The sequence below is a fragment of the Prionailurus viverrinus genome, chromosome A1, assembly GCF_022837055.1.
Source record: "Prionailurus viverrinus isolate Anna chromosome A1, UM_Priviv_1.0, whole genome shotgun sequence".
Taxonomy (NCBI): Eukaryota; Metazoa; Chordata; class Mammalia; order Carnivora; family Felidae; genus Prionailurus; species Prionailurus viverrinus.
The window spans coordinates 158181779-158207026 of NC_062561.1; the positions used below are offsets into that span (position 1 = coordinate 158181779).

A 25248-nucleotide genomic window follows, 5' to 3' on the forward strand; every position below is an offset into this window, starting at 1 on the left:
CAACAAACAGTAATTTTAAGTACCTAACTTATAAGATTATTATTTATGATTTTACAATGAATCCATTTCAACTAAGAATTAAATAGTAGCACATGTTTTACCTTTAGAAAGTGAGTAAGAGCCTTTGTTTTATCTTTTCTTGTTTCTTCACCCATGAACCAATATGTTAACCCAAGTTGGTAATGATATTCAGCAACTTCAGCATTTTTCTCCAGAGCTCTCTGGAAACTAAGTCACCAAAGGGAAGTAAAAAGATATGCATACACACAATATAGAAAACTTAGTTGGGACAAAGTTTGAGTGATTCAAAGATGCTAAACCAGAAACAAGTTATTACTTTATAATTTAGATTATAATGAGAGAGGAAATTATTTGAAAAGGAGTTTATAAAAGCACATGGCCTTTCAGCTTAACCAATGTGCTAAGTGTTTAGGAGCACACACCAAACATTATATATGCTCACTGACCATTATGATCAGCTAGTCAGAATTCAAATCCATCTCACAGAATTTTCTCACAGGTACTGCGCTACATGCTAAATACATTTCTTAAAAATATTCACGCATACACAGATCAAATTTATACACAATGGATCTGTATCAAATCCACACATTTTGAATTTTTGAGAAATATAATAAATTAAGATATGACTAGATCTATGAGCAATCTATATGTATTTTTACCATTTCTCTGCTTGTGGATAGTCCTTTTTGGTAAAATGAATCAAAGCCTCCAGGGCATGAACTTCAGCTAGGTCAGGGTAAGAAGAGAGAAGGTCTTCCATAATCTACAAAGTAGATATCTGTCAATTCCTTATTCAAATAAAGTAACTTGTAACTTAAAAAAATTCCCCGTTTGAATGGAAAAAACCAACCTTTGAAGCTTCATCTAATGAGCCTTTATTCAGATAGGCCAAGCTTTTAAGAACCAAAAGTCCTGGGATATTATTTGCATCAGAAACCTAGAAAATGATTGTAAAGAACTGCTGTTAAGTCTCTTTCAACACAGATCATCAATATTTGCTTTAATTAAAGAATAACCATAGAAGAGCACAAAATAAAGACATAGTGATTTCTATCAGTATGAACACATTCATTTTTATAACTTTTTATTAGAGAAAATTGCAAATGCATTTCAAAAAATTAGAAAATAGTATAATAATCCCACATATACTCATTATCTACCTTCAAAATTAACTCAAATCCAATCTTTTCTCATCCATATCTACACTCAATTCACTTCACACCTGCTTAGATTATCCCAGATAACTTCTCATCAATGCTTTAGTACGAATATCTAAAAACGAAGTTCATTGTTATATAACACAATCATACTACCATTATAGACACCTAGACAAAACCAACAATACATCCTTAGTATCATGAAAAAAAATTAGCAAGTGTTCAAATTTCCCAGTTGGTTCAGAAAATATTTGAATAATTCATTTGTTTTAACCAAATCCGAATAAGGTACATACATTTCAAAAGGCTGGTATGTCTATTAAGTCTCTTTTAATCTATAGGGCTCCCTTCCATTCTTTTTTCCTCCCTCACAATTTAACTGTTGAAAAATATGGGCCAATTGTCACAGTTTTCACACAGTCTGGATTTTACCGAATGCAGTCTCATGGTCCTGACATGTTCCTTGGTCCCCTATATCTTCTGTAAATTAGTAGTTAGGCCTGAAAGCTTAATCTGATTCCAGTTTAATGCTTTGGTAAGACTACATCATGTGTACATGCACTTGTTATGTATGGTACTTTCTTTTGGTAATGTTAGCAACCACTGATCCTCAATGCCTTAGATCAGATTGCAAAATGGCGGTTTTCCTTATTCAATGGAATACTTCAACAACAACAAAATTTCCCTCCCCTCATTATCTATTTGATTATCCTGAGGAACAGTTCATAAAGGAAAGGTAAGATACTTTGATTCTTTCCAAATGGTTCCTCAGCACCCTCCAAAGATTTTTTTTTTTTTTATTGAGAATGTTCTATTTTTTTTCATCTTGAATACATGGATTTAAACATATTTGGTATTTTTCAATCTACTGCAGTTACTGGTGCTCAAACTCCCCTTTAGCCAGTGACAATCAACCCATGATAGTTCCTAAGCCTTTCTAACATAATTCTGGTAGCCTTATATAGTTTCCTTGCTTTCTAGCATTCTAAGATGTTCTGGGCTCATCCTATACATCTTCTGTTTCATACCTGGACTTCACCAGCTCTCTAAGAAACTTTTCTTTGTGTGTGTGCATGCGTGTGTGTGTGTGTGTGTGTGTGTGTGTGTGTGTGTGGCAGGGGAAAGATTGGAAAGACCTCAAAGCATTTAAAAAACACACTATTGGTAGAAGGCAAGTAGAAAATAAGAAATTAACATATTAGTTATTGAAGGATGCTAACAACTGTTCTAATTTTAATGAAATGTAAAGCCCTTTGAAATATATCAAACAATGATATTTTAAAAATTCAAAATCCTACAATACACTGGGTAATAGAATTTTAATTTTGGATAAAAAATAGCTTTTATCTGAAAAAACTGTTTAAAAATACCATGTTGTTATAATTCATAATTTATAGTTTTTTTGACACAGAATTTCTAAATGCTTGAATTAAAAACATTAAGAAATAGGATTCCTTCTTAAATATCATTCTCCTTCTATTTTATTAAATTGAAAAACAAATAAATAATATTGTCTACTATGAAGCTACTTGAGTCCTTAACTGTTCTTGTCAATAATCTATGAAATCTTTTCTGGAGGCAAAAATTTAGAGTCCCAAATTAAAAATAATCAAGTCATAATAACTTAAGGCAAAAAGAGAAAAGGAGAATAAGAACAATACTAAAGAAAGAAATCACACCTATGAAAAACGCTGTAAGTACTTAACCAAGAGGCAAACAAATAACTTTGGAAGTTTCCAAGTGTGTGATCTGGAAAAGGCAGATGTGGTGAATTCATACCTCAAACACAAAATTTGTTTAAGTATTTGTGGAAGGAGGGAGTGGTTGGTGCCCGGTTCACTGGAAAAAATAAAGTTGAAGGGAAAAACCTGATGATAAGACTACCTGATCAAGAGTACAGATTGCTTCCACTGAAGATTCATAATCTGAGAGTTTAATCAAAGCCTCTGCTTTCAAACGGAGACAAAGATTCTTCTGATGAAGACTGCCACCAGACACACCAAGATTATCTATGTTCTTCAGAGCTGACAAAATTAAGGAGATCTGAATGAAGACAACCATATTACTTCACTTATTTCTTCTCGTTAAGGGTAAAAAATAATAAATTGGAGATACAGTAAGAATAAATTGCCAAAATAATATACATGAAGAATAATTCCGAGCTAAAGATAGATTCTTCCTTGAATTCTTTAAGGAAATATCTGAACTTAAAACAGAATACATCTGAATTTAAAATATCTATCTTTACATAACATATAATAAAAGTGAACATTCTGAAACACAATGGCTATCTATATCTGTATCTGCTACATAACAAAAGTTAGCCAAACCATTGGTAACAAACTTAGCAAATTAGGAACACCGGAAGGGGAAAGAAGCTGGATTCAAAAGGACCAGGGTGAACTGTGTCTCAACTACAGAAGGTAGGCCACCAGCTGTGTCAAGAGCAGTGAATCACTTTTTATGATTTCCTATCCCTTGCCTGACCCATCTGACCACATTCAAATAGGCTCCAAGATGCCTAAGACTGCTCTTATCTACATGAGAGGAATCAAAAACTCCTGAAGTCCTGGATGCACCAGAAACTTCCTTATTACAAAGACAGACCACCTCCACACAAGCCTAAACTGACTATGTCAAAATTCCAAGGAATCCTTTGAAAAATATTCATGGTTAGTTTAAAAGTAAATACACACTGGGGCACCTGGGTGGCGCAGTCGGTTAAGCGTCCGACTTCAGCCAGGTCACGATCTTGCGGTCCGTGAGTTCGAGCCCCGTGTCGGGCTCTGGGCTGATGGCTCAGAGCCTGGAGCCTGTTTCCGATTCTGTGTCTCCCTCTCTCTCTGCCCCTCCCCCGTTCATGCTCTGTCTGTCTCTGTCCCAAAAATAAATAAATGTTGAAAAAAAAAATTAAAAAAAAAAAAAAAGTAAATACACACTAGGCATTATTTAACCATCTCAATGAAATTTAAATTAGTGAGTAACTTAAAATACAAAATAAAGCATGTGAGTTTTTTTAAACCACCAACTTTCTCCTTTAACATGAAAAGAAACAGAGTTGGCCACCAATGCAGATATCAAGAATACCTTGACTGCATGAAAGAACAGCTTCCTTAGGTCTATGCATTTTAACCTGGGCTTCGGCCAGATGATACCACCCCGTTGTGCAAAGAGGGCTTTCTTTTAACCCTAAAAGGAAAAAAGCAATCACAAAACCCAAACTTACTATGACCAATGAGATGAATGGCACCGCCATCTACTCCCCCAAATCAGATGCCTCCCCTCTCCCTTGTCTCTCATACATGATCATTCCCTACATTGACTCCACGCCCCAATCCATTTCTCTACCATCGCTTCTTCACTTCACATCTCCACCATCTTTATCCCAGATCCCTGCAAGTGCTTGCCACCCATTCCAATTCGTTCTTTACACTGCAGCCAGAATGTCTCTAAAAATACAAATGGAATTATAAAATTCCTCTGCTCAAAACATTCCACAGGTCCCTGGCTGCCCTTAACACGCAAACTGTTTCACAAGGTGTGCAAGGCCCCTCTCCAGTATCATTTCTTAACTCTTCCTGCTCCCATACATCCTTGTCACATCTTGCTGAACCACCTTGAATTTCCAGCTGTGCTCTCCTCTCAGGCTATCTCAGCTCTTGGCTTGAAAAGCTCCTCCCACCCCAAGCTTACATTTGTCTTTCAGATCTCTACTTGAATGTAAGTCTATCCATTGTGACAGATGTTAAAACTAAGTTAAAGTTTCCTGGCAAAACTAAGTTAAAGATTCCTAAGGGCGGCAGCAGCGTGAAAACATATATAATTATCCTTATTTTACAAATGAGACACAGATAATTTAATAAGTTTTCTCATGGTCTGGGAATTAGTGAGTGACAGTTTTGGAATTCAGACCTAAGCAGATCCAGAATATATAAGCATATTTCTTCCACTTCTATCTTAAATATATGTTCCTTTTTGTTTTTAATGTTTTTGTTTATTTATTTTGAGAGAGAGAGAGAGAGAGAGCATGCAGGGGAGAGGCAGAGAGAGAGGGAGAATCCTAAGCAGGCTCTGTGTTGTCAGTGCAGAGGTGGACAAAAGGCTTGATCTCAGGAACCATGAGATCATGACCTGAGCCGAGATCAAGGGTCAAATGCTTAACTGACTGAGCCATCCAGATGCCCCTTAAATATACACTCCTTAAGGAAAGGCCCAAAGATAATCACCTACTGACTATGTTAGCTAGGATGCAAGGCGGAGTTACTCAGATCAGAGGCCTGAAAACTATCAGCAGAAGAGAGGAGGGGAAGGGACAAAATCAGGGACAGAATGTGTTTTGTTTTGCAGAACCAGTGGTTCCTACCTACCCAGGAGTCTGCTAGGTGTTTTACCTGACAGCCCATGGCATGAGCCAGTCTGAGCAGATATGGAGTTGCGGACCTGTACCAAAGCCCACCTGAGTGATCCTGAAGTTACCTTGAGCTCATTGTAATACTAAGATTTTTTTCCTCGAATGGGATTTTCTGCCATTTTTTGAACATACAATGTGTGTACTAGCATGCTGATATACTGAGCATGCACACCGCGACCAAAGTGCCTAAGTAACAGCATATGGATTCATTATATTTGAAAATGAAGCATGGGAGCTAGCAAAGTATGAAGGAAGGGGCAAGAAATCAGACTCGAGAAGGTTGCAAACCCTGTGAAGAAGTTTGGATGTTATCCTAAGGGCAGTCAGAAACCCATGAAAAGCTTTAAGTTGGGGAAGAGAATATGTGTACATTAAATTAATGTCTACACCAGCTCTCTGCCCCTGCCCAATACACTGAATAAACACTTTCTGTACAAACCCCATGGGGAGACACCGCCTTGAAAGCTATCTCCCTGTCTCCTTACCGTGATAATAAAAGTTCTTTGCTTTCAACACTTCCTTGGGTTGTGTTCAATTTAAAGCACCCCAAACAGTGAGACCCTTGAGTTTGGTTACAGCTACACCTCATGTTACATGCTCTATGCTGTACACTTGCCTTCAGTTAGGTTCCTAACAGCATCTTCATACTTTCTGTCTTGTAATGCTTTAATCCCCAAACCAATGAAGCCTGGACCACTTTTTGAATCCATTTCCACTAGTCTGCGACAATATTGCTGTCCTTCATCAGTAAGACTGCCTGGAATTAAAAGGGAAAAATGATTAGCATACATACTCCAAACTTTTTAAAAAAGTTTAATGTTTCTTTATTTTTGAGAGAGACACAGAGCCTGAGTTGGGGAGGGGCAGAGAGAGAGGGAGACACAGAATCCACAGCAGGCTCCAGGCTCCAAGCCATCAGCACAGAGCCTGACTTGTGGCTTAAACTCACACACTGCGAGATCATGACCTGAGCCAAAGTGGGGTGCTTAACTGACTGAGCCACCCAGGGGCTCTAATACTTCAAATTTCTAATTGCCAAAGCATACATACTTAAATCTCAAATACCATTTTACGTATCTTTCACCATATCAATTCCAGGAATTCAAAACTTAAATAGACCAACAAACACCAAAAATTTTAACATTTCATTAAAAACTTATGCTCTTCATCTTAAATTTTGGAAGTAGAAACCACTTTACCCACTGCAGTATGGGTAAACTGAACCTGTAGTCATACTCAAGGTTTCAAATAGGAAACCTACCGCTACTTGCCATTAGGCTAAGACACACAGCCTCCTGCTTGCCAGCTCTCCTTTTGCTGTTCAGCACTAACAATTTCGGTTGTTAAATGAAGGAATCCCTAAGGACAGTGTCTTCACCAGTCTCTCTCCCTGGGCAACCAAGTGCTGCTAGAGATGTGACAGCCAGGATGCCCTATCTAGTGTTCTTCCAGAACCTGGGATTAAAAGACAGTCTTCTTGTCAAGACACTATACAAAAACTTAGTCACATTCTTCTTAAGTCTACAAGTCCAGTAGCACCTTTCTGCATTCTTTCAAAAATTTTGTTTTCCTATATACGTTAATGGTTAAGCTTATGTAACAATCATGTAATGCCTATATTTATTTCAAATTTATTCTGGTAAAATAATTTAGTTTAGAAAATATTATTTATTTTGTTTTATTTCCATTTTCTCCAACCTCAACCTCAGGATTTCCATTCCCAGAAAAGCATAAAAACATGTGGAAAATGTGACTTCTGCTTGAGAATAAACTGTGCATAGTATTCACCACTTTGATAAATTGTTTAATCACACAGGAAAATTCTTAAAAACTAATTACAACAAACTACAACCTGAAGAATAAATATTAAACTAATTTATTTGAAACAATTAAATTAAACTAATTTATTTGAAAAAGCAGGCTGATGCTTTTTTTTGAAATCTATTTAAAACACATACCCCCATGTGGAGCCACCCTTTCAGTCACAGATGTCAAAGATAAATTCTTTGCATGTTACCATTTAGGTTATCTGTTTCAAATTTTTCAAAACCAGATACACACCAATACATAATCTATGATATTATATATTGATTTAGCAGTCCAAGTTAGTAAAAAAAATTCATAACGGCTAAAGAATTAAAACTTCAGTACTGTTTGGTGAGATATGAAAGCAAATTGGAAGAAATACTACTTTTGTTAGCTTATAAAAAAAGACCTGAGCCAGCTATTATTACGCTTCTAGGTATGAATTTTCTTTTCCCAATGTGTTCTCACTATTGCTTCCATAAATGTTAATTTCCAAAAACAGACATGCCTTGTTCCATATACCCTATTCCTCTCAAGCACACCAGTGGGATATTTTTTCCCCTTTTCAACCAGAGATATTGTCTAAACTGGACATCAGAATCACCCAAAAGACTTGTTAAAACACAGAATGATGGGGCGCCTGGGTGGCTCAGTCGGTTAAGCGTTTGACTTCAGTTCAGGTCACGATCTCGCGGTCCATGAGTTCGAGCCCAGCGTCGGGCTCTGGGCTGATGGCTCAGAGCCTGGAGCCTGCTTCTGATTCTGTGTCTCCCTCTCTCTCTGCCCCTCCCCGTTCATTCCCTGTCTCTCTCTGTCTCAAAAATAAATAAACATTAAAAAAAATTAAAAAATAAAAAATAAAAAATAAATAAAACACAGAATGCTAAGCCCCACTGTCAAAGTTTCTGACTTCAGTAGGTCTATATTAGACCTGAAAGTTGGCATTTCTAAGTTCTCAGGTGATACTGATATTACTGGTTCAGAGACAATACTTTAAGAACCACAGGCCTATAGAATTCAATACCATAGACCACCTTTATTATTAGTCATATAAACACATATACATACATATGTATATATATCTCCTGTGTTTCTACATCTATAGCTAAACAGTAACTTCTGGAGGGTAGGGACTAGCATAGTATCTTGTATACAATAGACATCCATTAAATATTGTAATGGTCCTTTAAGAACACCATTATGAACTGATCCTCCAAAAGACTTAGTCTGCTAATAAGTAATAGCTGAGAATTACTATGGAAAAATAAAAATGTTCACCCTTCTAGAAAAGAAAATAAAATAGCTATTAAAATTTTCCTTTAGGGGCACTTAGGTGGCTTAGATAAGCTTCCGACTTCTGCTCAGATCATGATCTCATGGTTGCTGAGTTCGAGTCCTGCATATGGCTCCGTACTGCCAGCGCAGAGAGCCTGCTTTGGGAGTCTCTGTCCCATTCTCTCTCTGTCCCTCCCCCATGCACACTCTTGCTCTCTCTCTCTCTCTTTCTTCCTCTCAAAAATAAATATTTTTTAAAAATTTTTTACAGGGGCGCCTGGGTAGCTCAGTCAATTAATTGTCTGACTACAGCTGAGGTCATGATTTCACGGATCATGAGTTCGAGCCCCCTGTCAGGCTCTGTGCTGACAGCGTGGAACCTGCTTAGGATTCTGTGTCTTCCTCTCTTTGTCTGCCCCTCCCATGCTCACACTCTCTCTCTGTCTGTCTCTGTCTCTCAAAAAATGCATAAAACATTTAAAAAAAATAAATTCTTAAATTTCTACCTATCTGAATCAAAACTCTCTTATTCCATAGAAATGTAATTCGTGAGAGACTACCTTGGCCACATAAACTGCCCTTATTACAGAAAACACACCTGTGATGGAAACAAGAGAAGCCAACCATGCATCTTTCAAGATCATCCATAAGCGCGGTACCTGAAAACTTACAAAGGTAAACAAAGTATGGGTAGGTAGATGAAAACAGTTTCTAAAAGGCTAAGATGAACAAGAGAAACTTTTAAAACAAGATAAACTTTCCTTAACATCTGGGAGCACAATTTCAGAAATCAAGAGATTTGAATAGACTATGTTCTAGCCTTGGGAAACATATTCTCTACATATGACAAAGAGGAATTTTCTCTAGTGTTCCCCCAAACCATCAACGGTAGTAACAACATCACTGATCCTATGTAGAAATGAGGGATATTCCAAAGCTTCAATCCTCACCCCTCTTCTCCATACTAACTCTTGTTGAGAATACTAGCTGAATAATAGGTGGAGACTAGAAACAGGAATAAACTTGAATTCTTTTGAATAGAAAATCATTTATTTATCTGCTCTTTTTAACATTTAAAAGAGCCTAAGATTCCAGATTTAACAACCTGAAAACAAGTCTGACAATATTATTTTTATTTGCCAATAAAACAAGTTAGATTTGGGGCCAATGAATGCTAAATCTCCAAGAATAAAAGGTGTTCTGAAGAGATTCAGGATAGATGCTCAGTAATACCGATGAGAATTCCGTTTCCTAAAGTTTACCACCAAAACAACGTGATTTTTAAAAATAACTAATCAATTGCTGACATCACAAAGAAACTGATCACTACTATAGAATTTTTGTTTTAAATAAACCTAGCTTGGGGAAAAAACAAAACAAAACAGCATGTACTCATTTTTTTATTTGCATACAGATTTTCTAATATTTCCAGAGCACACAATCTTGAGCTTTTTCATGTTTGGATTTGAAGAACCAAGCTTTATTATCCTCCCCCATTTCAGCTATAAAGCAAAGTAAAATAAATTGAGGTCATTTAGCACAAAATAACATTTTACCAGCTGACAACTGTAAAAGCTATTCACTACTTGTTATGTGAAGCTTTATAAACTGAGGCATTTTGAAAATGAATCTTCAAGTCTCAACATGCAAAGGAGGACAAAAGAGAACCAAATATTATTTGTCCCCAGTGTAAGAGAACCCAGTGATTAACTGCTGTGAAGTACCACATTCTGCAGATACTAAAGCACACTGGAGGAGGATAGGTCAGTCTTGAAAGACCTTACAGATTTTCACAAGTTCTTAATACACAGAAAGTTTGGTTTAGAGAAGCAATGAAAAGAAAACAAGAAATCTTTAACCACAGCTCCCTACTGTCCTGCATTAACTGTCAAAGTTCTATGCCAAGAATGATGCTTTACTTTAGAATGTACCTAAGCCTGAACCACTCCATCCCACAAATTCTTACAGCCAAAGATCCCACAAAGAAAAAACTCTTCCTTGATGTACCATATGTGTGAATATCCACCTACCCACTCCCCTTTACCAGGATATAAACCTCTCTTTCTTTCAGTTCTACAAAATACCCTCACCAAGGATGATTTTTTTTCACGTAAACCAACACACTCTCTAATCATTTAGCATAACCCACTTGCTCTCTCTTTACTAGAATGCTTTGTCAAATACTGAATTTACGTGCAAAACTGCAGACTTTGTTGATCTAATTTCTTCTATAATTTTGTAATCTTTTGGAAATACAGGGGCCATGTTTATTCAACAAATCTACATTATAGGCATACATGTGCTTATTGAGAAAGCTTTCAATCAGTCTTCAAAAAGAAATTTCAAGTATTGTCTTGTGCCATTTGGCCCATGAGCAGGTCAAGAATAAGGGAATAATAAAAACCTAATAGCTGAAAGAAAATAGAGAGAAAAGGGTGAACAATAGCCATTACTTTCTCAATAGCAATTGTAAGAGTAGAAAAAGGGGTGGAGGGATGGGTACCAGAGGCCAACTACAAAAATCAGCCCATTTATCTTGGGAACCTATTGGGTCTCATGTTAAAATCTGAAGAAACTAGGTGAATTTTGGAACTATGTTTCCTGTCAGTGGAAAAAGAAAACCCACAAAAATTCACAAGTATGCTCCTCATACTGAAAGTTTCTTATTATGCCTCATCTTCCTTGACCTCAATACAAATTAACAATGTTAACTAGCCCTTTCTTCTTGAAACTCTCCTCGCAGGCAACATGACTATAATCCTCCTACTCCTCTAAAAGTTTACCATCCCCTTTGTATCCTTCCTCCTCCTTTCCCTTAAACACAATCGGTCAAATCCCTAGATTGCTTCTTTTAATATCTGCTAACCACTTCTTTGGACTCTTTTCCCATCACTGAAATCTAAGTTCCAATTCAATCACCTTGGTTAGAAAGAATACCCCTAAATAAAGGCCTCCCAATCATAAAATTAGCTGTTCAATATGTCAATGAAGATCTTTCTGAAATGTTCTTTCCTTGAGCCTTCTGTTACTTCACATCAGTTTCCTCCATGTTCCTGTGAGATTTCTCTGCATCTCTGTTTTCTACTTTCCTCTTTGCTTTCTTCCTCCCTTTCCCTTTAAGCCATCCAGCACCACCCAAGACAGTTTTCAGCTTTTTGTACTTTAGTCATCCTCTGAAGTCACACACTTCACTTTAACCAACATGCAAGTGATCTCTAAACCTTATGTCTAGTCTTAGTATAGATCTCTCATCTGTAAGCCAGATGGACATTTCCCTTTGTCCACTAACATCTCCTCTCCACCACTCAACTTTCTTACAGATGATCATTCTATATTAGACCAACTTTTCAAGAGAGCTAAAAGTAAAATTATATTCTTCCTCCATTTACCTCTAACAAATCTCTTCTATTTTATTTTCATTCAGGTGTTACTTTCTATTGTTACAGTAGAACATATTCACATATGTTCACAGTTCATTCATTCCCAAGATCATTTAGTCTACCCAATCTAGTCTATCTTCTATACAATCTATCCTGCATACTACCGTATTAGTTTGATTTTATACTTCATAAGTTGACTGACTGAAACAATTAGTAGTTCTTCTCTCACATTAGTGAAAAGTGCTCTTGCAAGTCTGTTTCTGAGTCAGTTAAAGAAAAGGGGATCTGCTTAATTCTCACAAAAAAAATAAGACTGAAGGTAACAGTTCTGAATCTAAATTCAGACACCAGCCGGGAAAAAGTACAAGTAGAACTAGAAGGGAAACTTAAAGTGGAGAGCCAAGATAGATGCAATGATATTTTTCCAACAGGCATTTTCCCTCGGTTACCTCTAGCCCTAGTTTTCAACAATTTTTCTATAATGAAACATGTGATGGTTATTCATACATAAAGCATTCCCACAGGTCTACTCATTTAGCAACAAAGTAAAAACAATTAGTAAAGCTCTGCAATAATTTATAATCATTAACACAAATTACTTCCATTTCAGTGACTAATTTCTATGAACTTTGTTCACATCAGTTGAATACAGGCATGGACAAAAGTGATGGTCAAATTATATGAAAAACAATCTACTTAGCACAGATACTGACAGAAAGGACAGAGACTGGTGTGAAAACCAACTGGGTCAACCTCCTGTAAACAGACTGAACACCAGCCCTGGGCACAAGATGTCGGCAGACACAGGTTCTGACAACTCCTAGCAAGCTGGGTATCATCAGTTCTCTCTCCTCTCCCCAGGAAAGGAGAGGCATACGTTAAGACATAATCTCTGATTTGAATCTACTCTATTTCATTAAAAAAGGAGATCATTTATAAGCTCCATTACTTTATAGTATTACAGCATGTGTAACTATGTACCTGTGACACTGCAACATAACATCAACACTGAGAATGTGCATGGTTCACAAAACCCTTTGCATGACATTCATAGCCCTATGCAATATGGTCTAACCTATGCAACCAAAATCTATCTTAAGTTATTCCTTCCAGTAGAGCAAGTGAAACTATCTTACTATTCCGAAAAATTGCAACCTAGCTCTCTCCATACTTCTGTTCATGCCCTCAGAGCTCCTTTCACCTCCTCCAGTTTTTCTAATTTGTATGGAAAATTTAAGACTCTCCTCAATTCCCACCTTCCAAAAGACTTCAATGATCTACAATGAACTCAGGAATTCATAATTCCTCTGTGTCACTATACTTTCCTACATTTATTAGCCTCTTCATGTGCGTACTTCCTTCATACTGTACTTCCTTTTATGTCCAGAAATATTCAAACAATACATTGGCACACTGTAGGCACTGAAACAATTTTTTTATTGATAGCAACATCACTCTCACATGCTCATACACTTTTAGGACACACAATATAATAAAGAAGAAATTACCTGATTCAATCAAATGCAAACAAAGCACTTCTAATGGATATTGTACAGTGGGATAGATGTTTATCATTCCTTCACAGGCCTTCTTCAACCTAGCAATTTCATGAGGAAACTAGAAAATATCAAAGTAAAATAAACTAAGTAATAGTAAAATATACTTGTGAACACTTTCCTAATTAGAATATAAACATCACATCAGAGATTTTTAAAAATCAACTTACTTTGGATAAACACTGAATGAAATGTCTATAAAGTACTTGGTGATCTTCACTAGGAATATTTTCTGATAAGCCCAGTGCATTCTCAAAAGCAGTTAAAAGCTGAAACAAACAAAAAACCTATCATCCGTAGCATATTGAAATGACAAATGTAGTAAACAGTTGAACATGTAAGACTCACTTATACAAGATACAACTTCAACTAATTGCAAATGTATTTTATTATCTGGCCTTGGCAATTTCATGAAGAAAAAAAAAAAATGGCACGTCGGTTTTTGAATACAGTTTAACCCCAACTGGCCAGGAGACTGCACTGAACTAATGAGGGTAACTATATAAATCAGCATTATGAATTTAACAAAACATTCTTGTAAGTGCTTGCTATTCCCTATAAAGTAGTCAACTGGAGAGGTATAATCATGAATAGCAGTGTAACTGCTACTGCTCAGATCATTTTTAAAATATCTCTACCAAAATCACCAGCATGTCCTTTGGAACATCTTCAATGGTAGGAAATCTTCAGTCTTAAAAAACAAATTTTATGAAGTTATGCTTTTATCAAAATAAAACCAGAAATATGACTAAACTATAATGAAATCACTTTTTATCCAGTATTACTAAGTGATTTTGAAGAAAATACCAAAAGAAGCTTTCTAAATGTATTTGAGCAAGAATAGCAATACTAGAACCCAAATCAAGCATTTTAAAGGATACTATTCAATTAATTACAGAAGTTCTACCATTTTTAAAAATGAATCTCCATGACTTCATACTGAAAACTCATAATACAGTTCACTACTTCCAATTTTCTTTGTACAGTATAGTATAAAGTCTACATAAATAAGTAAAATTTTACTGTTCTGATTAAGTTAATGATCTTGCAAAAAAGGAAGCCTAACTTATGGTGTTTAGCACAAGGGGTTTAAAAAAATAGTAATGAAATTATCATCTGGAAAACAAGTGATGTCTTTTTTCATGAACACATTTAAATAAAACAAAATTATCATTAGAATTCAAGGTGAAAATAACCCCACCACCAAAATCCTCTTTTCATATTTTAACAGTTAAGAATCAAGTCTTAACATGGCAAGTATAATTAGTTCTCTTTCATAGAGGAGAAAACAGATAATTCAAAAAAAAATTTTTTTTTTACTTATTTTGGTATATGTTTGATATTCTGGTAACCTATACTTACATGATGTCATAATATAAAGATATCATTTAAGAGAAGTTGGCAGGGTGCCTGGGTGCTCAGTCGGTTAAGCATCTGGCTTCGGCTCAGGTTGTGATCTCCCAGTGGGTGGGTTCGAGCCCCGCATCAGGCTCTGTGCTGACAACTTGGAGCCTGGAGCCTGCTTAGGATTCTATGTCTCCCTCGCTCTCTGCCCCTCCCCCACTCACGCTCTGTCTCTGTCTTTCTCTCTCTCAAAATAAATAACATTAAAAAAAAGAGAGAGAGAAGTTGGCAAACCACTTAATTTTGTCACTGCTCAATTTTTTCCACAACTAAATCTATACACAGATAAACCAACACACAGACAAATGCAAATCTTATTTTTGTTATTTTTATCTCCAGCATTTAGGACACTGCCTGACAAATATAGTAGGTTCTTAATAAGTATTTTCTGAATAAAAGAATAAATTAATGAGTGAACAAATGAACATACAAAAAAAATGAACTTCCCATCCTTTACAGTCTATAACTGCTTATATATTTTTTTTAATTTTTTTTTTACATTTATTTATTTTTGAGAGACAGAGAGAAACAGGGTGAGCAGGGGAGAGGCAGAGAGAGAGGGAGACACAGAATCAGAAGCAGGCTCCAGGCTCCAAGCTGTCAGCACAGAGCCTGATGTGGGGCTCGAACCCACAAACCATGAGATCATGACCTGAGCCGAGGTCGGATGCTTAACTGACTGAGCCACCCAGGTGCCCCTATAACTGCTTATATTTAAAAAGTCCATTCGGGTGCCTGGGTGGCTCATTTGGTTGAGCATCCAACTTGGGCTCAAATCATGATCTCACAGTCTGTGGGTTCGAGCCCCACATGGGGCTCTGAGCTGACAGCTCAAAGCCTAGAGCCTGCTTTGGATTCTGTGTCTCCCTCTCTCTCTGCCCCTTCCCCACTGTGCACGTTCTCTCTCTCTCAAAAATAAACTTTTAAAAAATTAAAATAAATAGTCCATTCAAGTTACAAGTGTACAGTGAGTGATTATTTAAGAAATTAAGTTTACTTTTAAACTTAGAAGTGTAAAAAAGTAGAATAAGACATTTTCCAACTACAGTTCAAAATCAATGAATTGTTTTAATCTTTCTAAAAATTCTTTTCAATTACTTCACTGTGCCCTACACTGTACACCAAAAAGGAATATTTCTAGATATAAGTACCCTAAATAAATACCATAAACAAAATACTCGAGTTGCTAAACCTCAAAATAATTCAGTACTCTTATTTCAAAAATATAAAGAAACATATCTTTAAGTAAGTACAACTTTAGAAATTACCATAGTTTTGTGAAAGTCAAGCTCATAGTTTCTTTTTCACAGTGATGGCATAACTGATTTATTGTGGATTCTTATGAACACAAGGAAGGAAATTATGATACCCTAAGTACCAATTCCACTCTGTCCGGACTTAGTATGAGACTGCAGGCCAATAATTCTGACGGTGTCAGCAAGAACTTCTATCAATTTAAAACTGAACTCTGATAACAATTTTGACATACGGCACTTTTCTATATTACACTATTATGTTTCCATTTGCTAAATTCAATTCAATGATCAATTTTCATGACACAAACTGTAGGGAATAAATGGGTTAATACCAATTGCTGGGTCTCATTATTCTGATCCTCAGTACTCTCAGCCAGCAACTGAGTCAATCTCCTCCACAGCTGATGAAGCTCTTGGTTGTCTGCACCTTCCTCCTGCCGTGTCTTTATCAATTTGTGCCATGTTCGGGCCACCTATGAAGAGGGAGATTTAAATCATTATTTTATCTTAAATATCAAAAACGCCAGTGCAAAAAATATAAAATCTACAAATAGCCATATTTTCATCCGCTAATACATAAAACAGCAAAAGCCCAGAACTCCATTTACTCTGAATTCTACAAAAAAGGTGACTAGATAAATCCACATAGCCCTTACTTTAGAAGTACGACTGAGATACCAGAGTAGAAACTGGAATAAGACTACACCCCCCAAACTTCCTAACTTAGAGCATCCACTATGGGCGCACTACAAACACGTCACTAAATTCTACAGATGATGCCTTTGTTTATTTATTTATCCCTGCCTAGTTTCAAAAGGGTTTGGAAGTTATGACAACTAAAACTTCAAAGTTCCAAAATACTGTAATTGGTATTATTTCTCTATATTCTTTTAATATCATACTACATAGTAATTTTTTAAATTTTCTCTCAAGCTAAAATCAAAGTTTTCTTTTTTTTTAATGTTTATTTATTTATTTTGAGAGAGAGAGAGACAGAGAGAGAGCGCACACTCATAAGTGGGGGAGGGGCAGAGAGAGAGGGAGAGAGAGAATACCGAGCAGAGCCCGATGCATGGGGCTCAATTTCACAAACCAGTGAGATCATGACCTGAGCTGAAATCAAGAGTTGGACCTTTAACGAATGAGCCACTCAGGCACCCTGAAAGCTTTTTTTAAATAATGGTTTCATTAAAAGAAGCCTACCAGTCCAGCAAATCATTTACAAACCTCTAGGTGTTTCTTTTCTTGGTAATATAGATCCACAAGTTTCTTACAGACATCACACCACTTCTGTTTGTCAACACTTAGAATAAAAAAAAAAAAAAGGATTTTGAATCTGATTATTGAAAACAACCAAGGACTTAAGATACTAAAATTAATAAATCCCAGTAATACATTCAGGCATTATCTTAAATTAGAACGTATCTTCTTTAAATTAGAACATATCCTCTTTCACACCATAAGAAAATTTTATAAAATGAGCCTCCCATTAAAAAATAAAAGGTTTAAGAAATAATATCTTCCATGGTCTTAACTGAAAATTATATCAAAGTTCCCAGATTAATCAGTCCTCTTATTAATCGTGTTTTGATTCTGTTTCAGTCACAATCAAGGAATTCTATAACCAAAGTATGAAAGAAAAATGCTTCTCAATTCCCAGTAAATGTCTGGAGTACTTCTATATAAGTTTTTATCAGTTTATTCCAATTAAAACTTTAAAGACACTGCCTTTCCCCATACAGTGATTACCTTTCATAAAGATCCAGGAGCTTTTGGTAAACACCAGGTAAGTCTTCCTTAGCATTTATGTGATTACATTTCTCATATAAACTTGCTAACCCCTAAAAGAGGAAACAATAGAGATTATTCTTCCAAAAAGTACAACATTCTCACATTCATTTTGCTAAACAAAGTGACAATCTATAAAGATTATTCGTGATTAAAAAAAATGTAATTTACAAATAAACAATATGTCTGGGATTTGCCTCCAAATAATTAAGGGTGAGGGAAAATAGATGAAAGTATAGATGAAAAAATACTGAAATGTGTGGATTTTTAATGAAGCTAGGTAATAGCCAGAGGGGCTCATTATACCATTGTCTTTACTTCCGAAAATACATCTGAAGTGTTTTACAACAAAAAATATTTCTGAATGATTATATAATCTTAACTCTTAAGACATTACCAGATGACCCTACTTTTATATGGCCAAATAAAAAAAATCCAAGAGTTTTGTGGAGACTGTAATTTTTGCTTCAATTAAAGATCACATATCCTAAATCAATCAATACATAATAAAAGCAGGCATCTCCCTAAGTGTGTCACCAGATACCCCCACTCATGTTCTTGTTCACATAACATGAGGCAAACAGGTTCATGTTCTCCTACTACCTACTAGAAATCACAGTTTCTAAGATGTGGTTAGATAGGAAACAAAGTTATTAAATATGAAGAAGTTGGAGAAGCCAACAAAAAACATGAAGACCATTAAATAAGAAAAAAGAATTTCACTCGTATTCAAAACAGACTGCACATTTTTTATACTTTACTTTTACAAAACATATTAATATACATGTTTCCCTCAAGCATAAAGAATATTCTTGATAAGTCTTTCATATACACACATAATTAAGTTAGAGATTTACATAATCATATTTCAATTCTAATCCTCACATTTAGAAATAATCCATTGGCTTGGATGTTAAATAATGGAAAACAGCTTCACTTTTTTTTTTTTTTAACTAACTTGCTGGTTTAGAAAACCAATACATTAAAATTTTTTTTCTTCTGAGGTTAAATAAAGGTTTAAATGCCTATTTTAAAGCTGTTACCTATATTTTAAAAAAAGGGGAAAAACTTCTTTACTATAATATAGGGCACAAAATTTGTACATACCTGCCAAGCCAGCAATTGGTCTGGCTCTAGTTCAGCAGCTTTCTTATAGGCACCCTGGGCCTGATCAGGTTGTTCTAGCTCGGCTGCAGCAACACCAATAAAAACCCAGGCATTATAGTTATTTTTCTCTTGTTTTAACACTGTCTGATTAAAAAAATTAAAAGAGCAGGTCATTACATTTTGGAAGCTAATGGGTAAAAAGCAACTAAAGACAGTCTACTTGAGTGTCAGGAAATCTGGACCTGCCATTGAGCAATCTTAAGAAAGCCACTTAACGTCTCTGGTCTTCAGTTTCCTCAAGGAGAGGAGGAGTGCAACTGGATCAATAAATCTAACAGGTCAAAAATATGAGTCATATTTTTTAAAAGCTGCCCAAGTAATCCTGATGCCTCCATCAAATGCCTCCCCATGCTCCCTGAAAATGCTGTGTAAAAAGAGTGAAAGTATTCACACCACCCAACCATCCTGCCTGCTTCCACTCCACACTGTTACAGGTCAATTCACAAAACTGTTTTCCATATCATTTCACCCTAACCAATTCCCACATTTTCTTTCACTGTGACAACATTGCCCTCTCTTAGACAGATGAGAGTTTTCACTGAAATTGTAGGGTAAGAAAGCAGACTGACCCCAATGTGACTATATCAAATATGTTCAAAATAAATAGTGGTGATGAATGTTTAAACACCACCTGTCAACGGGAATAAAAATTATATGTAGAGCTACTGCTTTCAGAAATAACAGCTATTTGCTAAGGTAAAAGTTTGAAATAGAAAACCAAAAGGTTCTAGTGTAAGAAAACAAAACTAGTAGCTAAAATGAAATCAGTTAAGATTTTACATATTCTAGAGAAAAAAAGAATATTGACATGAGTTGAGCCAGATTATTATTTTTATACACATCCACATAACACTTCTAGCAACCTGTCACCAATCTATATAGCACAAATTCCATTCTATCCAACAATGCTGCCTCCCAAAAACCCAACAAATGGGGTAACTACCAAAGTTAACAATGCTTTAACCTCTGATATGTCCAATTAGTTGACCCCACCCTCTTTTCTACTACTGCCCCACTTCTCAATTCTCATTCCTCCTTCCCCAGCTTAGACTCCCCTGACCCATCACTGTCATCACTCCCTTGCAAACATCCTCAACTCCTTCTCCTCTCTTCTCCATCATCTTTCTCAACATTCATACTTGACCCACAACATGCCCATTTCTAAGCCTAAGAAGTTGAACATGAAGGGAGAAGCTACACAACTGACTTCATTGATGTCCCTTCAATAACATGAAACTTCAAATGGACATTCAGTAGGGCCTGGCAATCCTTTCCAAACCTTACTAGTAAGTTCGTTTTCCCAATAAATAACAACTACTTCGTACCTTCCTTCGTCTCAAACCTCCTATGCAATTGCTCTTCCACTTTCAGCTTATACCTCACTAAGAAAATAGAAGACATCAGAGGGGAACATGCCCCTCTTCCTACCCCCAAATCTATAAATCTGAAAATCTACAAATCTGGATTTACACCTATCTTTCCTCCTGCTAAAATGGAAGAAGTATCAAGACTCTCCTCTCAAACTTGGGATCCCATCCTCTCTTCCCTTCCCAAGGACTTCACTTCCACCACTACTCTCTCCTTCCTGCACATACAATTCCTCCCTCTGGACAGGCACATTCCCATCAGCAGCATACACAGGGGTTTAGAATCTTGAGTCTCCCATTCACAAACCAAATAGAATTACAATGTCAACATACCATTAAAGAAGAAGAACTTTATGATACAGTAGTGCTCCATAGTACAGCCCATCAAAAGATACCACAGAGGTATTCAGGTTTTTTTTTTTTTTTAATTTTTTTTTCTTTTTTTAACGTTTATTTATTTTGAGACGGAGAGAGACAGAGCATGAACGGGGGAGGGGCAGAGAGAGAGGGAGACACAGAATCGGAAACAGGCTCTAGGCTCTGAGCCATCAGCCCAGAGCCCGAGGCGGGGCTCGAACTCACGGACCGCGAGATCGTGACCTGGCTGAAGTCGGACGCTTAACCGACTGCGCCACCCAGGCGCCCCGGTATTCAGGTTTTAAGAACATGACTTTGATAAGTTACCAATACAGAGAGAGACAAAATTAAGAATGGTGAAGTAGTTTGTCCTAGCACAACCATTCTAATGGTGCTACCAAACAACCCAGGCATTTTGTTATATTTAGACAATAAATGATACACTTATTACATCCATAATGCTTGTGAATGGGAAACACACTTTCACCGTGGAAGGAAAAACAAAACAAAACAAAACATTGGTTACCTTACAATGTTTCAAAGCTTCTTTGTATTCTTTGTTTCTGATTGCATCTCTAGCACTTTTTAGAGCAGTCTTTACTTCCTTGCTGGACATTCTGTCAAAATAAAAATCCTGAGTGAACCTATAATAATACCTGCCTAATTATAATAGTTCCAACAAACTTAATTATCTGAAAAAGGCATATGCAATTCCTTCTCCCTGGAAGATTCTTTCCACCTTAAGGTACATATAGCATATTCCCCTACCTCTTCAGATTTTTATTCAAATGTCATTGCTTGGTGAAACCTTGGTTAGCCAAGCTAATTAAAATTTCAACACTTCCTCACCCCCAACACCCAACCCCAATATTGCCTTAACTGCACCCCTAACATTTAGCATCTTTTACACTATATATTTTACTTATTTTTATTTACTATCTGTTCCCCCAAACCCAGGAGAATATAAGTTCCATGGAGGCAGGGATTTCTGTCTCTAGTTGTGTTGTGTACTACTTTGTATTATTGCCAGCACCTATTATCTGACAAGTTGGACACATTAATAAATATTTGTTAAAATTGAGTTGCACTTGAGTTATACTCATTCTTCATATAGTAGGATAAAACACAGATGATATAATGGACAGGACCCAAAATACACATCAACCTCAATCCAATTCTACATTAAGCAAGATTTAGTAGAATAAGCCCAAATATTGTTTTAACACTGGTTTCTATAAATTATAAATTAACTTTCTTCATGGTAAGTGTCATGCAGAGTTATAGTAGTATAAATTCTGTGAGAGAAATAAATGCGATGTTTACACTTAAATGAAGGCAATGAAAATGCTAGAGGATTATGCACTAATTTGAACCATAAAAAGATATTTCAAATGGTAGGTAAAATATTTCTTCATTTAAATTTAAGGTATGTTAATTTAATTTTAAATTATTTTGACATTTATTAATTTTTGAGAGACAGAGACAGAGTGTGAGCAGGGGAGGGGCAGAATCCAAAGCAGGCTCCAGGCTCTGAGCTGTCAGCACAGAGTCTGATGCAGGGCTCGAACTCACGAACTGTGAGATAATGACCTGAGCCCAAGTCGGCCACTTAATCAACTGAGCCACTCGGGTACCTCATAAGCTAGTTAATTTAATTTAAAAAAATTGTTTTAATGTTTGTTTTTGAAAGAGAGAGAGACAGAGCACAAACAGGGGAGGGGAAGAGAGAGAGAGGGAGACACAGAATCTGAAGCAGGCTGCAGGCTCTGAGCTGTCAGCACAGAGCCTGACGCAGGGCTGGAACTCACAAACTGTGAGATCATGACCTGAGCTGAAGCCGGACGCTTAACTGAGCCACCCTGGTGCCCCTAGTTAATTTAATTTTAAATGAACTAACGTACCTTAAGATTTCACAACTTACTCTGATATCGGGTAAACAAGTCAAATTCAATCACAACTAAATGTTGAAAAAAAGAAACACTTGTATTTTTTGATAACTCCACTGAACTCCAATCTCATCAGGAAACAAACCTGGGTAAATATGAAGTCATTATAGACTGCAGATGTTCACAGTAGCAAGATGAACCAAGAAGATGGCTCACTGACATGGTACAGTGACACCCTGTATACCCAAAAAGGCTAAAGCAGAAGTGCAGATCAAAGGAGTTTAAGAAAGTAAGAAATAAAAAGCAAAAGAACAACAACAACAACAACAAAAACCCAATCCTGGGGTGCCTGGGTGGCGCAATCGGTTAAGCGTCCGACTTCAGCCAGGTCACGATCTCGCGGTCCGGGAGTTCGAGCCCCGCGTCAGGCTCTGGGCTGATGGCTCGGAGCCTGGAGCCTGTTTCTGATTCTGTGTCTCCCTCTCTCTCTGCCCCTCCCCCGTTCATGCTCTGTCTCTCTCTGTCCCAAAAATAAATAAAAACGTTGAAAAAAAAAATTAAAAAAAAAAAAAACCCAATCCTTTTGACTTAAAAAATGTTAGGTGGAAAGTAATACAAAAATTAACATGTCATAAATCAATTTATCTACAACTAGAATCAGGCTCCTTAAATACACAGAAAAATGACTTTTTGCCTAATTATGTTAATTATACATTAAAGCAGCATATTTCATATGGTCTTATTTTAGAAACTGCTCTCTTACCTGAGTTTATCTTGGTATACATTTATAGATGCAAACTTCAGTATTTCTTTTTTCTATAGCCTATAGACTTTGACCGGAACAGGCAATAAATTTCAATGCTGATTTCAAATTTTCTCACACCAAAGTTATCTTGGCTAGGTAACTCTGCAGATTAAAACAGAAGATAAATCAATGATGATAACAACTAATCTGGACCAACAGCAAGGGATTACAAGAGACATCCAAGGAGGAAAAAAAAAAATTAAAAAGGAACAAAAACAGTTTTAAGTCTAAACAAAAGCAAATGGAAAAATTCAACTTTACAAGGAAAAGGATCACCATCTTTTCTATCATCCAACACTTGAGTGGAAGCACGTTCAAACAAGGTAAAACTGGGGTGCGTGGGTGGCTCAGTTGGTTAAGTGGCCAACTTGGGCTCAGGTCATTATCTCACAGTTTGTGGGTTGAGCCCCTTGTTGGGCTCTGTGCTGATAGCTCAGAGCCTGGAGCCTGCTTCGGATTCTGTGTCTCCCGCTCTCTCTGCCCCTCTCCTGCTTGCTTTCTCTGTCTCTCACAATAATAAATTTAAAAAGACAATAAAAACAAGGTAAAACCAGCCATCACTTATCCTACATGCAACTCCCAAACTATGCACTGCAAATGACACACACACACACACACACACACACAGAAAAAAGGGCTCTTGTTCTAAAGAATATAATCTAAATCAAAAGAAAGACCTAAAACACATGAGTCATTAGAGAATCAAACACTAACTATGGATAATGAGTACAACTGCAATAGGAGTTCAAAGAAGGAAAAGTGTGATGTGAAGTAATTAAGGGGTACTAGGAAAACACAGAATTTAAGAATGTTGGGAGGAAAGAGATTGCTCCAGTCAGAAGCAACTGCATTAGCCAAGGCAGGGAAATAGGAATGAACACGTGTAGGAAACAATGAGAAAACTGAGCAGTGTGGAACAAAAGGGACTTGCTGAGGACAAGAAGAAAACGAGGCTTGGTGGATAATGTAGAGCACTAGACTACAGAAGACCTTAAACGTCAGACAGACAGACAAGTTTAGATTTAAATACAGCAGCCAACACAGAGGTGTTAAATGCCTCTACATGAGTTATTTTTAAAGACCACAATAGATAAACTCCATTGTTCCCTTGGTAACCAATTAATGTTTAATACCCTTCCATATCCCTATATGTCCCTACATGTAATTACAATTACTCTTGCTGCAGTGGAATTGCTATTCTTCTCTTCCTAATCCTTCACGTGATTTGGAATTTAGCATAATATGCTAGCACTGAGGCCCTCTCTCTTCACAAAACATTTATACAGGTAGAGATATACAGATATGGACAAGGTAGATATATAGACATAGATCAGTTTCAGGAGATTAACCTATTTTTGAAGACAAAATAATCTGTCCCTTTCTAGGCCTAAAACCTTCTTCCTATTTTGGGAGCTGGGGTGGAGAAGAGAGAGGCTCATCCATTCATTTTCTAAAAAAAGTTTTCCTCAGTACTAACCTTCCACAAGGTATCAACAAACAAAGGTAAAAATCTACTTAAAAAATGATTCCATGTAACCACATACACCTGTATTTGGGACATTTCCCTCTGTTTCACGCACATCCAAGATGTCAAAGTAAAATCTAGCTC

At 36.5% G+C, this 25248-nt stretch overlaps 1 protein-coding gene across 3 annotated transcripts in view; it reads right to left on the minus strand.

The window, feature by feature from the left end:
* SKIC3 (SKI3 subunit of superkiller complex) overlaps positions 1 to 25248 on the minus strand; it is a 108367-nt gene that overhangs the window by 55550 nt on the left and 27569 nt on the right. For all 3 annotated transcript variants that reach the window (XR_007151985.1, XM_047857702.1, XM_047857703.1), the window contains exons 3-16: positions 23598 to 23741; positions 21475 to 21565; positions 19165 to 19308; positions 18019 to 18110; positions 17497 to 17572; positions 16602 to 16742; positions 13780 to 13878; positions 13562 to 13670; positions 6209 to 6349; positions 4269 to 4370; positions 3066 to 3205; positions 875 to 961; positions 684 to 787; positions 102 to 228 (exon numbers count right to left, since the gene is read on the minus strand). Coding sequence is in view for 2 of the 3 variants with exons in the window: in XM_047857702.1 (XP_047713658.1) it covers positions 102 to 228; positions 684 to 787; positions 875 to 961; positions 3066 to 3205; positions 4269 to 4370; positions 6209 to 6349; positions 13562 to 13670; positions 13780 to 13878; positions 16602 to 16742; positions 17497 to 17572; positions 18019 to 18110; positions 19165 to 19308; positions 21475 to 21564 (1452 nt within the window). In the remaining variant the exon portion in view is untranslated. The remainder of the gene's footprint in view (positions 1 to 101; positions 229 to 683; positions 788 to 874; positions 962 to 3065; positions 3206 to 4268; positions 4371 to 6208; positions 6350 to 13561; positions 13671 to 13779; positions 13879 to 16601; positions 16743 to 17496; positions 17573 to 18018; positions 18111 to 19164; positions 19309 to 21474; positions 21566 to 23597; positions 23742 to 25248) is intronic.